General features: G+C 46.5%; 1 protein-coding gene across 1 annotated transcript in view; it reads left to right on the top strand.

Moving 5' to 3' along the window:
• LOC105185659 (uncharacterized) overlaps nt 1–22,149 on the top strand; it is a 75,990-nt gene that overhangs the window by 40,737 nt on the left and 13,104 nt on the right. Inside the window, exons 2-3 of the mRNA XM_011145311.3 lie at nt 3,043–3,153; nt 6,084–6,197. Of these exons, the coding sequence (XP_011143613.1) occupies nt 6,128–6,197 (70 nt within the window). The 5' untranslated portion in view covers nt 3,043–3,153; nt 6,084–6,127. The remainder of the gene's footprint in view (nt 1–3,042; nt 3,154–6,083; nt 6,198–22,149) is intronic.

The raw sequence follows: 22,149 nt of genomic DNA, 5'->3' as shown, positions 1-22,149 counted from the left end.
ACCTCGATCAGTTTAGCCATTGCTGAGATATGAATATCTCACCTCGTTTCAACTCGCAATTTCGCGTAATATAGGCACTACCGTGCCTCTTGATAATCAAGTTTCCGACAGCGTTCTTGCGTGTCCCGTGCGTCACGATTATTCCCGATTTCAGTTTTATCTTCCGACATTTCTCACGGCACTTGAGTGTTTTAACTCTTGCGAAATTTCACCCCTCCACCGTCTTATTATCATTTCTCTTTGCATATCTGGTATATCTCTGCAACCGAATCTTACCGGAATTAAAAGTGCAATGCGCGAATTTGAGTATTAGTATTAATATTCTCTTTGAATGTCCCAGCGGCCTGTCTGTCATATCGGCTTACGGTTTAGCGCCAATGGGAAATCAAGTTCGCAGTTATTTCGCGGCTTCGCAACAGACGCGCACAATACGCATACGTTTTCAACATTTTCACGAGACGTTTCTCCGGTGGGACACCATTCTGTGCATATTGTGTCAGGCACGTAATTTTCACGACGTTGCTTTCCGATAACATATATACATCGGTATTTTTGCTCGATTATTAATTTCCTCGAGCTACACGCCGCGCGCTTCGATAATTCCGTCGCAAAAATAAAGCATTTAACGAAGAAATGTCTAAAAGGGACGCGCGCGCGTGAGCGCGAAATTTCCACAGCCATTACGGCTGAAAGAGAAATTTCGGTTTACCGAAGTTTCCAAATGATTTTTACCGGACCCTGCTGCGATCCATTTGTTGTAAAAGAACATTTATCCCCGCACCAATAACAATTAGTTAATAACGTGGAAGAGAGAGAGAGAGAGAGAGAGAGAGAGAGAGAGAGAGAAAGAGGGAGAAGATAGACGGGAGAAACAAGAGCCGACGCGAGCAAGGCCGAGCGTAGCGCAGCAATAGTCATTCCTGAAAAATATGTCCCTCACGGGAGCGAGCGCAATTTTTTCGATACCGTGGCGTATGCCATGTCGATGTTGCGCCGGGCGCACGGTATTTTCGTCCGATCGATAATTTTGCCGGTTATTGGCGCGGAGTTTTTCGAAGGCGCGGAGCGTAATTCGCGCTCGTCGCGGCGCGCGCCGCGTTTTTGCCCTTCTGGGTCGTGATGCGCGATCCTCCCGAGAAATCTCAATTATTACGCTAACGTTACTACAGCATGCCCCCGGGAGAACACGCAGCTGACGTCCCGAAGAACACGTTCGTCCTAATTGAAGTCGCAGTTGTTGCTTCGCGCGCGCCGGATTGAAGCGCCGGAATATCGCGCGGAGCTCGCCGAGCGTAAAACACATCACTTATTCATCCCTCCGCCCGCCGCCCTCCCCCGACCGACAACTTTGTCGTCTTTTATCGCGACCGAAGCTGCCGGCCACCGGAACTCACACGCGCGCGACGGAAACGTACGCAACACTTGCTTCCTCTGTTGCTCTCTCTCTCTCTCTCTCTCTCTCTCTCTCTCTCTCTGCCGTCGAGAGAATGGCGCGCGCTTGAAATAACCGCGAGAGAAATTGCGAGAGCGTGGGAGAGACACGTTAAAGGAATCGACCGGAGCGAGCAGCGCGGCGAAAAAGCGGAGATTAAGGAGGGTGCCAGGCAGGTAACGTCTCTTATCTGGTAACGGTAGCAGACACCGCAAGGAGCGCGCGGCAGCGCGCACCGAGTCACATTAAGAGATAAAAGATTCCCGTGGCCCATGGAATTTACGAGCAATTTCGCCCACCGACGCGTTATTCGCGCGTGCTCGACTCGCGCCTGACAATCGCGGAAAGTACCTACGGCTGTCGGCCGCGTTTCATTCGCCGCGGCGGCGGCGGCGAAGAACGCTCGCTGTAAAAGTCGCGTCCCCGGTGCGCCGCTGTGCGCCAGCACGATGAAGTAATTACGGGGAGCGTAATAGCGGCCGGGTTGATTTGCAGGGACGGTAATTGGGGTGATCACTGTAACGTCCATCGATAAAGTTAAATAGAAATCGCGACGATCGCGGCAGAGCGGCTGCTCGCGACGAGTTCTCGAGTCGGGAAGTTCGTTGTTACGTGACCTGACACGTTTCTCTCTCGCGTGGATTAGCGGGTCCGACCGACGAAAATCTGATCGTGCGGGGAATTTAGCGCTGGGTTCTCTGGGTTGGCCTGATGTGCGCGATGACGTGGGGAAACGAACACGCGACGTCGACGGCGGGATCGACGATGCCGAGGGGCGTCTCTTATATTGTCATCACCGGCCGCGGCTGCAATAAAACTCGAGTCGCAACATTCTAACGTTTCAAAGCAACTCCAGCGTTTTGCGGCGCGCCCGTTATTTGCTCGTTGCCCGTGTTTGCCCTCTTGTGGTCCGCGGCGCGTACATCACGGTGCGCATATGCGCATATATATTCTGTGACTTCATGCATATGCAGGTCGGCCGCATTATGCATTTGTCGCATGTGAGACACGTAGTCGTTAAATTGCGTCGCGTTTGGGTGCGGACGCGAATGTAATCTCCGCAGATTTCGTAGAATGAAATGAAGTTTCGACGTACGGGCAGGAAAAAAAATGTCCCGCCTGGAAAATGGTCCGCCGCAAATGTATTATTTGGCTGCGCACTCGTCCATAAAGTTTCACGCACGAAATGGCTTCTGACGTTACGGCAATTCGTCGATCGATCTGTTTGATTAACAGTTGCCAATTCGCGCGTAAAAAGTGAGATAAAAATGAAGCGTATTTGGGAACAGAAGCAACTTTTGCTCCACATGAGTTACTCAGTTTACTCGGACTTAACATTTAGAAGAGAAAAGCCTTTTCTTTTGCATGTGTAATCATTGCTCGCGTACACGTATCTCGAATTTATAAGTTTATATATTATTTGAACGAAATACTTATAAGTTTATATATTATTTATACATATAAACACGGCGTATATATTGTACCGGCGAATAAAATATTATATTACATTATTATTATTATTATTATTATTATTATTATTATTATTATTAATATTATACATCAGCCTCATATATAATAACAAAAGTATCCGTGACGCTTTATTGCTGCAGGATCGAGGAAAACCGAATATCGAAACGATGTGAGAGGAATATATGGACGGACACCAAACGGATTGGGCAGATTCGGCGAAATCACGAACACGTGGCGAGACGTAAAGCGGGGTAAGTCGATAAATCATGCCTTGATTTACGGCTGTAATATTATTTAGAAACTTATCCCTTGAGCTATGGACACGTCAGGTCGCGTGATACGTGCGGATGCTACGTGCGGGAAAAGTACAAAGACGAACGGATCGACAACTCTACATTTTCGTGCTTTATCTCCGTGGTTATTCTTCTTCTGACATGAATTCATTCATTCACTCATTTCGCTATTTTTATACTCTTTCGTGTTTATTAGACTTTGTATATGCGATACAAGACTGGAAACGTTAGATAAACAAAGGAATCATAGCCGTAGTAAGAATATTTTAAATTGACCAAATGAAGGTTTATATTTCTGACGAAAGAAAAGCATTCTGTACATCATTCTTTAACGATGCCATATTGCATCAGTTTAAAAACGTTGTTAGATTGTCGCAAAATATGCGCTTTCAAATGTTTTCCCCCGACCTATTTTTGAATGTAAGTTGCGCTTTTATCTCAACACAAAACTGCATGCTTGGCCGGAGACCATTCTAGACGAAATGGCGAAGATTCATGGGCTCTCGGCTAAAGTATAAATAAAATTCTTGGGTAGTGCAGCTCTCGAATCACCTCGAATGCAACGTTGTGTATATGAACGTTCGGATTTCATCTCACGTACACATCACATGGTGCGTCGGATGACGGATGGGGCACGGAAAGAGCGGTGATCGTTCCGTTCACCGAAACTTCAATTTCCAACTTTTGATAAATTTCTTCTTACGAACTTTTGTTTTAACGAATGGAAACATTCCGACGAGGCGTTCTCGGTGAAGCATAGACAAATTTCGGTATATCGGTGAACGAATCTCCGGAACTTTAAAGTGATGTGTTTGCTTTCAGAAGTTAATCGCGGTGCAGTCGAGATCGCAGAAATCGTAAAATATTTGTGAAAAGAAATCATCGCGATAAACGTTAACGCAAAGTATACAGATACGTGTAACATTAAGACAACACGAGCGTCTGATGAAATTTTGAAGAAAGGTGTCCTCGGTTGTTGAGAGAAACTTCGTAAGCCTCGCGAACGACGAATTTGTGTGCCTGGCGCACAATCGTACTAGGTGCGCAACTAAGTTTCCGGTCTCTTTCGATCAATGAAAAATGGAAAATTTCAAGAGAAATACAAAAAATGGTTTATTCGAAGTATCGTCCCTCGTTAGCTACACATTTTTGCCATCTCTCTGGCAATACATGAATACCGCGACGATAAAACGACGCGTCTTTGGACCGAAACCATTCATCCAACCAATTTTGCACTTGTTCGAAATTGGCCAAGTGTCGCCCAGCCAAGCCATGCGCCATCGACCGGAACAAGTGATAATCGGAAGGGGCCAGGTCTGGCGAATACGGCGGGTGCGCTAGCAGATCCCATTTCAGCGTTTTCATGGTGTCCCGGACGATGGAAGTGCGATGGCACGGAGCGTGGTCGTGCTGCAATATCACTCGTTCGTGTCTCGTGTCCCATTCTGGCCGTTTTTCGAGCAATGCATGGTTCAAATTGATCAGCTGTTATCGGCAGCGATGCCCATTGACAGTTTCGCCCGGTTTCAGCAGCTCATAGTACACGATTCCTTTCTGGTCCCACCAAACGCACAGCATTGTCTTCTTTCCGAAGCGATTTGACCGTGCCGTCGATGCTTCGCCAGATGAAAGCCACGATTTTTTGCGTTTGGAATTCTCGAAATATATCCACTTCTCACCGCCAGTAACAATTCGATGCAGGAAACTCTTTCTTTCATGCCGCAAAAGCAAAATTTCCGAAGTGGCTCTTCGATTTTCCATCTGTCTCTCAGTCAACTCATGCGGCACCCATTTTCCTTCCTTTTGAATTTTTCCCATGGCATGTAAACGTTTGAAAATACCTTGGCGAGTCGTGTTTAATGCCGCTCCGCAAGTTGATCTTGTGTTTGCGTATCATCTTCATCCAATAACACTTGCAGATCGACGTCCTCCGGCTTGTTTTTGGTCTTCCGGAGCGCTCCTTCCGTCCTCAGTGTCGAAATCGCCACTTCTGAAGCGTTTAAACCTCGTTTAAACCTCGTAAAGGCGTTACTTAAACTACCTTCACAGGTAGTTTTCGATGGTGCATGTTCGCCGTAGGCCTCCTCAAGCAAACCACGTGCTTCAGCTGCACCTTTTTTCAAGTTAAAGCAGAAAAGCAAAGCTTCCCGCAAATGCTGTTTATTTGGCACGAAACTCCGACATCTTCGTTGTTAGAAAAAATATTTTTGCGTTGCGATATGTGTTGGTATTACGACTGGTTATTTGTTAACAGATGTCCAAGCTATAAAAAAAAACCCAACTTCAGACATGTATGTCGACTACATGTGTCGTTAGCGCCATCCATGTGTGAAACACCCGGAAACTTAGTTGCGCACCTAGTACGTATATTACATGATCCCTCTCGCATCGGCATTGCGGCAAAAACTATAGAATAAGATCGGGAATGGAAGCGATATACACAAGTTAGGTCAGGCGCTCCTGATCCTTTTTATCTCGAGACGGTTAGAACGGTGCTCCGATTGCTTGCCAAATTCCCGAAGGACTCCGCGCCGTCTATAAATATGTATGTGGCGTCTCCAATTTCCTGGGAAAGAGCTATCGAATGCCGGGCGGACTACATCGCCTGAAAATGCTAAGCAAGCTCCGCACAGCGTGCCCTAATTATACCGCAGTTATGCCAAGTCATTTAATTAAGAATTCCTTCCTGCGAATTTGCTTCGATTCTTTTTCGTCTCTCCTTCCCTCTCTTTTCGGCGGCTAACATTTTTAATTTCGAGTTATCTCTCGGCCGGCTGAAATTTACTTTGCAATTTTCCGCGAGGTAGCAGTGATTCCTCTCTCGCGCAGTTTCTAGATTCGCCCGCTATCAGATCGAGACTCGCAATAATTGCTTCTCACTTCCACAGCGTTGAGCCTGCTGTGCGTAAAGAAATTTTCCGGCAGCGCGACAATGCTGGAGGCGCCGCCCGGGAGTCGCGAAGACCTCGTCGAGGCGGCAAGAACTCCGTGTACACCTACCGGTAAGTGACACTGGCGCTTTATCATAAAGTTCGAAGTTCGGGGAGTTTTGGGAGCCCGGCAAATTTATTAGACCGCGTAAACACGCTGCGACACGGTTTCGCGAGTTCCGCAATAAATGGCCGCGACTGGGCGCTATTGGGTGCGTTGTTGACGTTTGCGCGTCGCGATTATACGAGCAAAAATACAGACGACGACGACGACGACGACGAGATCGATGAGGCTAAATTAAGAGCCGCGCTGTGACATAATGCGAATTTAAATGCGATTGAGTCATTGAAGAACACGAGTTCCCAACTCCCGTCGGCAGTTTTCCGCCACGAAGTCGATAAACATCAGCTCTTCGTCATTCATTCACGTCCACCCCTCAAACTTCACGATCGCCGCACCGCGACGGTTATCACTCAGCTGCGAAAAGCGACGTAACAAATTACCCCCCGACCAACGTATAACGAATTACCCTCTCGTTACGTCTCATCAGATTGCATCCCACCGTTTCCGCCCTCGACGAACGCGATAAATTAATTTCCCCTCCTCGCCCCCTCCCGCACACCTGCTAATTGCAATCTCGGTCGGTAACAGCGTTAGAAAATTAGCGCCTAGAAATATTCTCCAAGTGTTTCTCCCCCTCGCCGCGCCGTCCTTTGTGCCGGCGTCGTAAAAGCATTTCCCGGCGCGAAGGATACAAGCCGCGAAACACACCTCCTCCTCCGCCATTGCCGGTATCACCGATATCGACGGTAATTGACACCGTTTTCACGGCTAAACCGCTTTGCAATTTTCCTCTTATTTTCACGACGTAATAACTTATTAGCCGAGCCTGGCGCGGTTTAGCCGCGAGACGGGTCAAGAGGGTGAAGGGGCGGTCGGCTACTAACAGCGCACACAAACGTACGTACACACACACACACACACACACACACACACACACACACACACACACACACACACACACACATATAGATGCCATCTTTAGCGGCAGTCGCCGAGATAAGCTCTCATTGGCGATCGAAGCGTAATCAGTATAGCTTCTTGAAATAGCGCATCAACCTCTCACACTCCTTGCACCAACGCCGGGAGTCCTTGGCGCAGGAACTTCGATCATCCGTCGAACGAAATAACTGCGGCAAGAGTTACGACTGACGTTGCGGCAGACTTGATCAAGACGCAGAATTAAGAGCGCAGCGAATCGCAACACTAACAAAGAGAGATACGGTCGAAACGATACGCTGAATAGCACGCGGACACGCGCGTCTAGATTGACCTACGGTGTAAATGAAACGCAAAGAAACGAAAAGAAAATGAGACTCGAAGCTGAGTGAATCTCGCTGTGAGACGATGCAGCCGGCACACGACTGGTTCCAGCGAGATGTCGATTTGTACTTCTCGAGACGATCGATCCCTTTCACGGCGCATTTTCGGTTTTCATTTTTCGGCTCGCGATCGCGCCGTCATAAATCTCACGAGAAAGCACTCTCTCTCGCGATCGTTCCCCTACGCGACGCGCACGACGATGATCGAGATGCAGATCGAAAAAATTGCCGCCGCTATGCGATAAAGGCGTCTCGGAGTCCCGCGGGACTCCGGACCCCGGCCCGCCGTGTCCTGACGCTGAATTTCCATTTTCGCTCCATAAATCAAAATGTCGTCGATTTCGCGGCGGCCGCTCGCTCTCCCCCTCCCTCCCCCCTCCCTCCCCCCCGCCAACCCACTGTCTGCCGGGTTCGTGAAAAAGTAAATAACGACCGACCGAAAAATGTCGGCGCGCTTGGAGGAGTTCGGTCTTAAAAAGTTTCGAAGGGTCCTCTTCGTCTTCGTCCTTTCCTGCGGCCCCTCCCCCGTCCTTCGGCCATTCCCTTGCCCCTACGGCAACCCAGAAACTTTGCTAATTACGCGGAATTAAGCTCTTTAAAATTTATAACACGACCGGCTTGACGCATCGGCAGTATAAGGAGAGAGCGCTATGAAGGACGTCGTGGTGGGCGCACGCGCGCGCGCGCGCGAGAGAGAGAGAGAGAGAGAGAGAAAAAAGGCTCGTTCGCCTCTCGATGCTTTTTCCGCGAGAGCGAACAACGCGAATGCGAAATGCGCGAGTGTCGGAATCGCTGATGAACACAGCCACCCCCGGTGAACGATATATTGCCGTTATCGTTTGCACGTGTCGTTGTTTCACGATATTAGTACATTTATGCTCTGTCGGCTTGAGCGCGAGCGAGAAGCGGGTGTAATCAAGAAGCACATTGCGTTGCTGCCGGCGATTGGGTCATTACGCAACTGGCAAAGTGCATTCGCATTTTGGCTCATCTTGAAATGTCGCGTTTTATCGCCCGGATTCTCCACACTGCGCGCAATATTCCATCAAATACGCGACGACATTCTCATTCGCACTCGCTATTGGCTGTCTTTTTTACGAGCTAACGCCGCTTAATCTCCTCGCTATTATCATCCGCAATAATTTAAATGCATTACGAAATAATGTGCGCGCTCCTCGTGAACTCCACATCGAGCGAAATTATAATGCGAAAGCAGTTTGCGACGGGGAGGGAGGGGGGAGGGATGAGTCGGCGTGCATCGAGATTAATAATAACGCGCACGGCGGCATCCCACGCGTCTGTTATATTAATTAATATGAAATTCTAGATCGGCAACTGTCGTGCGGCGAGCGCACGGAGGAAGCAGCTGCTTTCTTGTATAATTAATAATGATTCGCAGAGCCGTCGTAAATGTAAGCGCTTTATTACGAAGTCGGATAAACGCGCTAACGGGATTAAAAGGTAGAAAAAGTTTAGACGAGTTTTATTAAAATGCAACGAGCGGCGTCGAATACATTAATTACTCCGCGTAAATTAACGCGCGTACCTTCTCGCTCGTGCGGATTTAGAAATCCAGATCTGCAGAATGTCATTCGTCCCGCGACAACTCGCCCGACTTAATAACGATATTTCAAGTGGTGTATTCAATCTGAAGAAGACGACCGACGGTCTCCCGAGCCTCGAAACACGAGTACAAAGCTGGCAAGCTGACGCTCGCTCGTAATTAACAGAACTCGAGCGAAAGTTCGTTAATCGCGCGGAATTGAGACTGATAACACGCGTTTCCGACATGATGCGACACGCATCACGGCGTATAAATCACTGCGATTTCGTGTCGTCGCGATGCATATTGCGCGTCTCTATATTTACTCGCACAGACGGCGGCAATGTGCCCCGATAACGGCTACGCCGAACACAATTTATCGACGATAATTGATGAACCGGCTTACAAGCGCGAATAGCGCGATCGTAATTATCGTCAGCATGTTCTTGCCTTTTCTTTGACACCATCGAGAGTTCGATATCGAAGTCGTAACCGAACGGCTCGATCTAATTAAATTTGGTCGCCGGAAGAGACAAGAATTAAAAATAATGTCGATCGTTAAATACGCGCCCGCTTCGTGTGCCTTTGCTTGTGTTGGTGTCAGTGAGTCGATAAAATTGTTACAAACTGAAATTCGGGTAATCTCTGGTGAATCAAAGAGACTTCGATGACAGGATAATAGTAATTTCTGTAATTTTGCTTCTGAGATAACAGCAACGCGACGCAACGTAATTGACGGAAACCACTCGACGCCAATGGAACGCTTGAGCATACATAAAAAAATATGCTTTGAGGAGAGAGGAGAATGTATGTTAAGTCGAAATAATACGTCGAATAATATGACTAATATACGACTAAATAATAATAAAAAAATAATACATCGATTGATATGTCGCAAGGAGAGAAAGAGAGGGAGAGAGGGAGAGAGGGGGAGAGAGAGAGAGAGAGAGAGAGACAGAGAGAGAGAGAGAAAGCGGCTCTTTCTCTAATCTCGCTATAGCCGTTTCTTTACGACGAATACCGCGGATAGAATTCAGCATGATCGTTACATCGGGGAAACTAGCGGCTAGCGTTAGTGGTAATAGAAGATCGTGGGGGGATCAAGAGCTCCTTCCTGGCAAATGCGGAAACGTAACCTACCTACCCGGTACTAAAGCCGGTTGTAAAGCAAACTAGGTCGCTATTAAGTACGAAGAGTAGTAACGGAGCGTTATGAGGCAGACTGATAACCGTGACGTAGTAGCCTCACTAGGTAGCACCTAACTACCTCGTAGTTGCCTGTCGTGTTCGTTACTGAACGTTATCTTTCGAACAGATTTTTCCAGCCCGTGCTGGAAGCAGATGCAGCAGCTGCCGTAGTCGAGGCCGCGTGAACTGAATTAGGAAATTGACGGCCGTGTCGTCGCGTGAGCCGCTGCTCGACGAAGCGCGTGTCGACCGAAGTTAGCAGTCGACGCTAAAAATACAAACTAGGATCCGAATGGATATCATTATCGATATCGCTCGCTCCGCGCGAGCGGAAACTCCCTGTCGACTTGAAAACAACGTAATATCCGAGACGGGACTTCCGTTGCACGAACGGAACTATTCCTCCCGGCTTGCCGAAGTTTGAGCGGCCGATGTTTGAGCAGTTTATAATGCCGCCGGCGATACTCGCGCCGTGAGCGCGCTGAGACGGACGTAATTGTGTTGGATAATTTTACGCGTTAGCACAATGCGCGCACGCTTACGTGCGGGGTATCGCAAACTTTCGCAATACGTCGGACGAGCTAAGAGCGCGTTCCTCCCGTTCGCCCTTATCGTGCGAAGCTCTGTCGGCGTCAAGTCACGCGTGCGGACTGACTTACTCGGGGTCAATAGAGCGTCGCGAGTTGTGGCGTTTAGTAACGGCTGGGTCAAGGGACGAGATCAGGTGAGTGTTCCCGTACGGGAGCGGACTCGGTTTAAGAGCAAATACACCCAGGTCCACTTGGCTAACATTGAATAATTCATAGGGCCGACCGAGCGTCTATACGCCATCAGTGCTGTCCCGATAGCCGTTGGACCGTTCATCACGGGCTATTGATTGGGGCTGCGCTTTCCGTTCTCCGCCCCAGCGCCTCTCTGTCACTCACGTGCCGGTAACTCTACACTTAGCAAAGTGTAGAGCAAAGTGTCACGCTACTGTCAGCCGGACCCGGGCAGGGTGTCTGATTTTTCTTACGGACTCGGGCGGTGAAAGTAGAGAGCGAAGAGCGTTTACCTTCGTCCCGTGTCTCGTTTTACTTCGATTCGATGCGATTTATCACGTCAACGTACAACATCGTCCCCGATATAGCGAGATTACTTTATTACACTACAGTCGGAAGTTCCGGGCAACGAGCTATCACAGCGCACATTCCCACCTTGTTTCTCTGACCGTGACTTAAGGGGACTGAAGGGTCAAGATTGCTGAAAAATCGTGCTTGTTTTTGATAATGATTTTGTGACGAACTGAATAAATGTGCAAGAATGAAAATTTTGTGTGGTGTACTTATACAACATATGAAGAGTAGAAGAATTTTGTTTATTAACAAATACTCGTATAAATATACGATATATATAGCTGAAATATACTCTCCTCTTTCTTCAAGTTATCGTTTTTGCAATAATATCTCGGCTCTCGGTGGTCCGATCGGAGCGAATCTTAGCTAGAAATCTTGAGGAGGCTTATCATTATCCGGTGAACTACTACAAAAAAAAATCGAACAAAATTAACAAAATGGCAGCTATTATTAGGAAAAAATTCAAATTTTTAAGTTCTTTTACAATAAGAAAATTAATATCTCGAAATGAAATATTTTGACGGAGTTGTCCATGGTTCATCTGAGAGCCACATGAACAAATATTATTGCTTTAAAATTTCAAATCGATACGAAGTTCAGTTTCGGAGAAATCACTGCAAAAAGTTGAACGATAAATTTTCGAGGAAAACGCGTTTAAAATTTAAGTGAACGTATATATTAATATGAGTATTTGTTTAAAAGCAAAATTTTTCTACTCTTCGTATGTTACATAAATATATGTAAAATTTTCATTCTTGCACATTTATTCAGTTCGTCACAAAATCATTATCAAAAACAAGCACGATTTTCCATCAGTAATCTGACCCTCCAGTCCCCTTAAACAAACAAACGACTGTACGGCCGCGGCTAAATGGAGAAGTGCATGTTATCAGACAGACACGTAAGTGAAAGACCGGTAAAGGTGAATAGAAAGGGAATGTAAGTTACGTCGGGGGTATCAGACATTGTTGGTGAAAGTTTAATGACGTGGTATGCTCTGCAAGCAAAATTAAAATCTTCGTTTCTCAGGGAGAAACCTTGAGGAAACGCGGTTATACGGAACAAGTTCGAAAAGTGTGCCTCATGAAGCTACTGACTTTTAACAACGGCGAGTTTCCCAAGAAGCTAGCGAGTGCGGCGGGAACGGAAGGCTAATTGGATTCTGTTATCGCCTTATTGGCCTCGCGGCGGAAGCGTACTTTTTCCACAAACTTCGTGAGTAGGATTATGTGCGCCTACACATAAGCCCGCTTGTATTACACGAGTCTTTAATACGACTCCTCACTATGTCGCGTGACTGAGTTATTTTACAAAATGCCTAATGACGTACTTACGATCTCACAAATGGGAAACGGAGACAACGCACTTCACAGCCTTCTCCTCGGCGTTGGCCGATTCAACGGGACGTGACGTTTCAGCGCACGTAATTTTTCAAACACGACGGCGTCCGCGAGATTTTTGCGAAACGAATCTGAGAGAGGAAGCGAGCAAGCGTGGCCGAATAAATTAAGCGCACTCGGCGCGCTCGCCGATAAATAGAGACCGGGCGACTTTATGCGCCGCCGCGTGCGCGGGATGGTTTAAATGAGCGCAAAAAAGTGCCTGTAACAGGTCGTGAGCAACGGCTGTTTATCAACTTCCCCGCGCCCCTGCAAAGTGGTGCATCGGCTGGCAAAAACCCGCGCGCATCTCGGCGCAATAAAGCGTCATCACGCGAGTATCTGCGGTAGTGTGCGACACTGGTTAAACACGGCAGTCGACATCTCTTAATCTCTGGAGCCCGCAGTGCGCCGTGTGAAAAGATCGAAAAGCCGTCGCGGAAATTTCACTCTGTAACTCCGTTAGCTCTCGCCGTTTCTTTTTTTTTTCTTTTTTTGTACAGACGTAAAAGGATTCGGACGTGAGAAAATCGCGGCTCGCTTTTCACGCTCGACGTCCCGAATTCTTTCGCGGCTTTGATCTTCGAAGAACGTGATATCTGATACTTGGGACGAATATCCCAATTAGTGAGCAACTAACCTCATCGCGAAAATACATCGATAAAATACATAACTCGAGCAGTTTTGAGCTACGTACATAACATTGATTTTATCGGAAAGCTTGAAGGTTTGGAATATTTATTGCGTCATATTTTTCTAATTTATGGAAAGATTTTTATTTCTCTCTGTCTGCCCGGAAATTACTCTAGAGTACTATTTCGTGACGTGACAATCTTACATTTTTTTTTTTATTGATAATCTAGTTTTGTAAAATAACTGTACTAATTTAACAAATAGACATATAACATTAACCATCATTCGACTTCTGAGATGTCGGTGAGTAACTATCGCCGTCAGCAGTACGCTTATCATAACTATAAAGTTGGATTCTATTCGAAATTTGTTATAATCGGTAATATATGAAATTTAGAGTGAGAAGCTTAAGACATGTTTAAGACGAGAATATGACTTCACTAAGGAAAAACAGATGCAATTATCATAAATCGGGCCACTGTCACTATTTAAAAAATATATTTTACGACGGTGCAGCAGAGGCATGTTGCACATTTCCAAGAGACGCATTTGGAAATGTCATTTTAATTCGACCTTTAACGTATCGCGCTGTTACGCGAGTATCAAATACCGTGATTCATAACGTTACGTGGCTCGTATTCGGATTAACGCAGATGGATGACCAGATTCCGCAGCTGCCTAGATCGCGGACATATAGATGGATATGTATGGGAACCGGAAGCCTTGTCGCAGTGCCTCAGCGACTCCTACACTACTTACCATTATCAGTGGTATCTATCTACCGCACATCAATCTCAAATGTCTCCCCTGTCTTTGTCGATATACCCCGACAATGGCTCTCGGTCGCTTCTAATGTGAGCTAACTGTCCCAGATATAAAAAACGTAACACTTTCTACGAATTTTATCTGCGCCGTTTGCACACGCGCGTTTGTAACACAAACAGATCGCGCCGCGATTAAAAAAAAAACAAGGACAAAGCTCATTGGAATTCAACAGCGGCGGTGAAACAATACGCAAGGAATAAACTGCTCGAATTCGCGCGTCTACATAAATCGCTCACTCCCCTTCTCACTCTCTCTCGCCTTCCTGCCGTGTTCGAAATTATTAATTAACAATTCGTTCTCCGACGGCGCGCGCTAAATGCATAACGAACTTCACACGCCGCGTGTAATTTAAAAGGATAACGGATTTCGATAGCGACATGTTAATAGGTAAATCGTGCTGACGATTAAACAACGAGGCTGAATTTTACACGAGAAATCACTCGCTTCGGCGCGACAAGATTTCGCTTATTCACGGGATATTACTTCTCGCGATGCGATTTAATACGCGATTATAAATATAATCTGTATGAATCCCGACGCGTTCGTTAGAACGACGTGCGACGATTAGAACGAAGGCAAAGCGAAGCTAGAGTTACTCGAGTGGGGGGGGGGAGGACGCAGCATCCGGCTTGCCCGATACGATATTGATTTGATCTCCTGCTACGGCGCGCCGGATCGCGGCATAGAATTTGCATACGGAATTACAAGGGTACGCCGCGACGGAGCATCGACGTATAACGAACCCGTGTTTGCTGTTTGATTGTATGGAAATTGCATCGAGCGACAGCGTGCGCGCAGTTGACAAGCATGATTTCCTGAATGTGCGACTTCGATTCCGCGATCGATCTGTCGATACGAGACGCGCCTGATTTTTCTTCTTTTCCCTCTTCGAAGCAAAAACGAGGTGAAGCGATTTTGATCGTCGAGCACCTGTCGGCGTCTCTCGCGAGGACTATTTAGAAGTTATTTAGAACTATTTAGAAATATAAGTTGTCCGCGTTGCAGTGTGCTCTTCTTTCATTTCGATAAAATATAAATTATACTCCCTACAAAATGTGATAATTTATAGACGCGGCTGAAACTTATTTTTACTTTAGAGTCGATCACACATTTTTACGCGCATTTCTCAAAATGTCTAATTTCTTTGGGGTATATAGTCTTATAAATGCCGCGGACTTTGCTGCGAGCTGAATTATGGAACATCGAGATTGCAATTATTCGTACGTCACGTTGCATGCCCATAAATCATCGCGGTATTAATATTATCGCCATTAGCAAAATGTAACGGCCGAGTCGTAATTATAGCCGAATTTGCCGTTTCGCTGCATTTGCAGCGTCGATTAGTACAGGCACTTTGCGAATCAGCAAAGTTACGACATTGGCTCTAATCCGATCCGCCGGAATGTCCGGTCGTGATTATTGATCGCTTTGCATACGTTGTACTTTGCGCTGTAAAATTTATTCCTTTTTTCAACGCGGTGAGTAGCTATTCGCCGCAGTTAATTCACAAGCGTCCGCTATAATTATCGAGACTTTCGCTATAATTATCAATGAATGGAGCGGAGGTGGATATCCATCAGAAACAATGTCCTGATTTGTTCGTTATTTCAAAAACGACGCGAATCCGATTCTAAAGCATCGAGAATCCTCGATGAAACGCGAGTATATAAATGTTCGATGATGAAAATCCGCTGCTATAAAGCTTGCAAACTCCAATTTACCTCACATTTAAAATAGCTGATTTTATTTGCGCACGATAACGTTCGAATATTTGCTAATATTAGCAAAAGTCGATCTCATGTCAATTTGTAATTAGCATTATATATGATATGTCATATATGCAGAATAAAAGAAGCGCAACATCGAAGAAGGATCTCACGTGTTGTTTGCGACCCCCGGTAAATATCATTGGTTTCCGATAACGAATGACCAGTGTTGGATATTCATTGATTAAAATCTCGAGTAAAACAATCGGCAAATCAATCAAAATTAATCAGTCTTCGTATATGTAACTGTGAATAATTTAATCGATTGATGAGAAATTAATTATTAACCGGTGCGTATATAGTCGATCGAACCGTAACGTAATCACGATTGCAACAATCGTTATATGTAATCACCCGATTTACCCGATGTTAATTTTGATCATGTTAGTCAACCTAAAATTTTCCAATCGATTAATAGCCAACGGGCTTTGCAAGTGACGCGTTAACATCGCGTTAATTGCGGTTACGGTACATATTATTACGGCTCTTGTTAAGTTTTATCCAGCCTCGCCTAGCGCTCCCCCTTTTTCGAGGGATATACTTTCGAGGGAACGGGCCTAATATCGCCTCGCGGCGATCAGTAGCTATAAATCGTATTTTTCGCGTCATATCGCGTGATTGTTCGAACGTCCGCATACACTTTAGCCGGGGGTGCTCTCACGAGGGAGCGTAAAAATAATGGCGATAAATCCACAACGAACGGCGTTCGCGGTCGAATAGGTCGACATGGAAAAGTAATTAGCAATAAATTCTCACGGTCGCTGCTATACAGCGTACTCCGATTTCTTTATGCTCCATCGGATAACACGTCGTAGATGAGAAGCGCGGCGTATACTCGTATCTTCCTTAAAGCGGAGCTATTTGAGAATTTGACTACGCGAACGTATAAAACAAAGAACTTCCCTTTTTCATTCCGCCATAAAGAATTCATTCATTCGTCTCTCCTTTATCCCAGAACCAATTATTCGCCATGCATCTCTTTGAACGTCGATCTCTCGCGTCCCTCGCTCTCTTTGTACGTGTGTGTATTTTCCTCCCCTTTCTCTCTTTTCCGTTTTTTTTTTTTTTTTTTAATCCAGAGGCGACAATAGGAATCCGCACACGCAAATTCAGCGAAACTCTCGTTGGGGGAGGATTTTTTAAATAACCTGATAGGTCAATTCTCGATTCCTGTCGTAGACACCGGCGACTCGTTCTATTTTTTACGGATACGCTTTGCGAGCGAGCGCGATTGTTTCGTGCAGGACGCGCTGCTACCGGAGCGCGGCTCTTCCGCGCTAAAAACAAAAAAAAAATTGCTCAAAGCCAACTCTTTGTCGAGCATGTGCGTAGGACGCAGTCACGTCACGCGTAAAAATCGGCGCACTCGCGCCGCCGGAATACGCGGGGAATTGGCTTCCACCGCGCGGCGCAGCATCGCTGTTCATCGTCTAATACAAGGAGATTTGCTCCCCGAGATTGGCTCGTCGTTGCACTCGAGTTACTCGCGATGCATACACGATGCATCTGGGCTACGCCTAGAGAGAGAGAGAGAGAGAGAGAGAGAGAGAGAGAGAGAGAGAGAGAGAGAGAGTGGATTGTTGCCCCACATTACGGTCCCAGTGATCGCTCAATGTACCCTCGTTGAGATACAAACGATCGACTTCCGACATAGAAATGCAACCTCAACTGACGGAAAATGATCGATAAATTTCTGCCCCGTCCCTCCCCCTCGCCTTTTATCGATCCAATTCGCCGCTTCCCTATGAGAGCGTGCGTGATCGACGATGTCAGCTTTCGAGACGCGGAATTTTTCGCGAGATATTTCACAAAACTGCCAGAGAACTCACAGCGCGCACGCGGGCTTTTTTTTTTTAATGTATTTTCGGATAAACGCGTTTCCAAGCGTGAGAGAAACGAGACGAGTAACTAGGGGAGGACCGCAGGAGTTACAGCCGATTACAGCTCTCGCGCGGCGCGCGATGCGTAAAGAAAATAGGAGGCGGACGGGCATACATCAGCGGCGCGAAACAGTTCCGATATTTGCGGTATGCAACGGCGATGCGGTTTATGGGTGCAATTCGGCGCAGCGCCGCGCTGTGTGCACCGCAGCTTTGTATTTCCGTCTCTTTCGCCGGCTTTCCGCCGTCTGAGCGCCTCGTATGCGCCGAGCATTCCAACGAAGCCGTAATACTGATGTACCGCGGCGCGGAATCGCGATTCCGCTCGTTCTTAATTATCGCCCCGAGGGCAACGAGAGGACATTTGAGCAGAAAACATCGTCCCACGGCCGCATTAAAACTCAGTTCGGTTCCCAAATTTCAAATAAGGCCCGGATAACTTTATCGGATCCGAATCACGTAATAAGAAGTGAAACGCACTGTTGCATAATGCCCTGATAAAATTGCCTGAAATCGAGAAACCTGCACTAGGAAAAATGTATTGTTGCGTGAACCAAAATTTTGTAACAACAAAATAATTTGGTTAAAATATGCCCAACAAAACTGTTTAGTTCCTGTAAACAAATATCTTGTTTGATTACGGTTTGTTCGTATAACGTAATACTTTTGTTATAGCAACCAAAAAGCTTTAACTATATGAATTTTGTTAAAAATACTATAATTTTTTCTTAATATATAAAATCTAAATTTTAGTGCACAGAAAGACAAAATAGCATCCATTCGGCATTATTTTAGTTTATGTAAAATAATATTTCGTTATTATGTAATTTTTATGGATAAAATAACTAAAATGCTTAATTTTTATATACGAAGTCTAAGAAGAAAATCCAGAGAACAAGGAGTCCAGAGAACAAAGCAGAAAAATATATTTAGTTGAGACAACTAAATATTTTGTTATATAAAACAAGATATTTGGTTGCTGTTAAAAAATGCCTCAACTGAACAGTTTTGTTAGAGATACTAAATTTTTTTTTCTAGTGTGATCAAATGTCCATTAGGACCACAAACCTCAGGCATCCAAATAATGACGTCGTCGCTGGTCAGGGTATAATCCGGAAAATATTGGCAAGACAATTGCCACATTCCGACCGGATAAGGACCAATCATAATACCTTCTTATGGCTTGCCTAATCATGCCGTATCAGGCATAAAAAGTTGCCATATTTGATTTCTGCTCGGGTCCCCATCGCGCACCGGCAATTGTTACGGACTATTGCCCGGAAATCGAAGGACGCTGGATATACGACTCGAAATACGACGGTCTCAAAAATGGAAGATGAACTAGAAATATCGCACCTTGCAACGCTCGCGTTTATCGACGCTCCGCGGGAAGAGCGTGACATAAAATAAGTGAAATTCTAAAGTCTTCCGAAGCTCTCTCACCGATGCTCCGTTGGAGACACAATCGATGTAACGTACATCTCTTTCTCCCATTTGTGTTTGCGATCGCCCCTCCCTCCCCCCGAGGAAACTCTCAAGATCTTTCTCTTGGACTTTGTCCAACTTCGACTAGCTCGGGAAATGAACGTGTCTCGGAATTAACGTCGTCGCCGAGCACGTAAGCGTCCTCCGTTTTTATAAAGTTTTACAAAAGTCGAAGTAAACCTGGACGTGCGCTTGTGAATTCGATAATTCCGTAATTTCTCCGACACGACGCGTACTTGTTGCTGCCAATTTATTTACTTTACTTTACTTTACGTTTCCCGACGGTGTAAAGTAGCGTATCTGCGCCGACACGTTGGCCACGATCTCTCTGATTGATAACGCGGGACAATATCGTCCGATCTCGTCGCGGTGACGTCGCGGAGGATGAACTTCTTTTCGCAGCGACACTTCGCGCAGCGCGAGATCGGTTTCCGGTCAGGCGGCTCTCGGCCGAGCAACGTTATTACGCGTTCTATCTGTTAAACACCTCGGCGCAACCGATTTATGATTATGCTCTCTCATCGACGACTCTCCGTTTCGCGTTCTCCATCGTAAATTACTTCGTAACGTGCTATCACGATGACCTCGATCTCCTCGATGAAAGCCACGGTGGGAATCGTCATCGCGCGATAGCTATTTCTCTTTTCAATCTCCACTTGTTTTCCATATGCAAATTCTCAAGCTACATTCCGGGTATCGTTTTCGCGCGTTGCTTTTTTTACGCCGACGTTTACGCTTCCGTTTGTCGTAGCGAGGCAGCGCAAAATCGGTACGTTAGATTCTGTCGAATCAGGGCACAGCTCTCAAAATGTTTGTTATATCGTGTACATCGATCCCAGCTGTTTGCTGTTGTGCATCCACTTTAAACGGCGCGCGCAGCGCCGACCTCGTAAATTAAAATACCGGCCGGAGCGACGTAAAGTGCCGCGTATCTTTTGACCAAAGGCCGCGCGGATTTAAAAGCATACGAGGAACGCCTTTTATAAATTATTGGACGCGTTGGCACAGCGCGCGCAATCGCGCGCCGTCGATCGTCCTTTTTGTCGCTGGGAATCCATGCGATTCGCGCTTAAGCATGGCAGCGCTACGCAATAACGCTTCGCGAGCGTTCCAATTGTTTAATTAAAACACTCACCAACCATTTCATGTTGACACCCCAGCTGTCCAGGTCGACCGGAGAGAAACCCGCCGCTGCGCCCTGACTGCGTCGAGTCCTCCGCATCCGAGTCCAGCCGCCGGTCGTTCTTCAGTTACTTCGCTTCATTTCACTCCATTTCACTTCATTTCGCTTTCGTCCTGAAAAGTACGCGACAAGTTCTAACATTCCGACAATACACGCGCGATCGCATGGAAAACCACGAACTTGCGACGAGATAGTCAGCGAACCACGGCGAGTGGTAGAGAAAGAGAGAGAAAGAGAAAGAGAGAGAGAGAGAGAGAGAAAGAGAGACGACGCGTATTTACATGCTTCTCCCAGATAGGAATTCCTTCGTTTCAATGTACGACGATAACACTGATCTCGTCGCAAAAGAGCCAACAGACGAATCTAAGCGATATCATCGCGAGTGATATCATTGTCGGTATACTTACACAACACAGGTTAAGTCCGGAGTTAAGGTTAGGTTGCTTGGTCCATCACGACGTTGCGCCGCGTGTCTGTCCGACGAGTCGGCGACGAAGACAGAGCAGCGACAGAGACGCGGCCGAGATCGCATTCCGAGGAGATTGCTCTCTTTGCTTTATGTCTCTGCGTCGATTCTGTCACGAGTTGCGATCACGATTGCCTTGAAATTTTCGGCACTACCGAACGCTACTACCGCCACCGCCGCTTTCGCGTGTCGTGTGTGTACGCGTCCTACACGCGCCCTAGAGGTTGCGTGAGAGACGCGGCAGAAGTGGGGGGGCAAGACTTCCGTGTTTACGAAAGTGTGTTTACCTCCGCGTAGACGAATTTCTTCGAACTGCAGCTGGGAATTTGTTCGTGGAACGCAGGCACGCTTTTACCGCAACGGTATTCGGCGAAGGAGACTCCTTGATCTCGACATTCGATCGAATTCGGTTGGTTCGATACAGCGATCGATATCTGTATTCGCAGCCGCCTGAAGTAGGACGCGCTGAAAAATTGAGACCCGTGCGTTTCTGATAGACGTGAAGTTGATCTCCTTTCCAGGGAGGATCGATTAGATCGAATTGGATTATCGCGATGGGAGGTGTCGCGCTTGTTTCCTCATTCGAATGGAAATTGATCTACGGTATCTCCGTATATTGCTTGGACAAATAACGTCAAATGCGACCGTCCGAATTTGAAAGCTCTGTTTGTGTCATGTAAAGCTCTGCACGCGGTGTCACTCGAGCTTGAAGATCGAAAGGGCAGATTTAGCGTGGTAGAAAGAGGGTCTCTGTGATAACGGAAACTCACGCGAGAGAGAGAGAGAGAGAGAGAGAGAGAGAGAGCTTAGCGCTGGCGAGCGAATTACACGGAGAGACGCGCGATGGAGACGACGTAAAACGTATTTGTGTTTCGCAAATGGCGTACACAAGTCGCGGAATGAGCGTGATAAAGCTGAAAGCGTTGGCCACATTGCGGTGCAAGAGGGAAGCCGCACGAAAGAACGGAATTGCGCATAGACGATATCGAAATGTTACGCTTGACGACGTTGGAGTTTCTGAAATCTTCAGAATGAATTCATGCGGTTTATCATCGATTTCATGGAAATCTCTGCGCACCTCTGGTCAATCTGGGTCAATCCCCTTGGAAAGTTCGATAGAATGTTATTTTGTTTTCCGCCACTTCTAATCGATATCGTAATTCGGCAACTATCAAGAA

The sequence above is a fragment of the Harpegnathos saltator genome, unplaced genomic scaffold (genome assembly GCF_003227715.2).
Source record: "Harpegnathos saltator strain DR-91 unplaced genomic scaffold, Hsal_v8.6 scaffold128, whole genome shotgun sequence".
Classification (NCBI taxonomy): Eukaryota; Metazoa; Arthropoda; class Insecta; order Hymenoptera; family Formicidae; genus Harpegnathos; species Harpegnathos saltator.
Note: the sequence above shows the minus strand (reverse complement) of the source record. Positions and strands in the feature narration are given on the sequence as shown.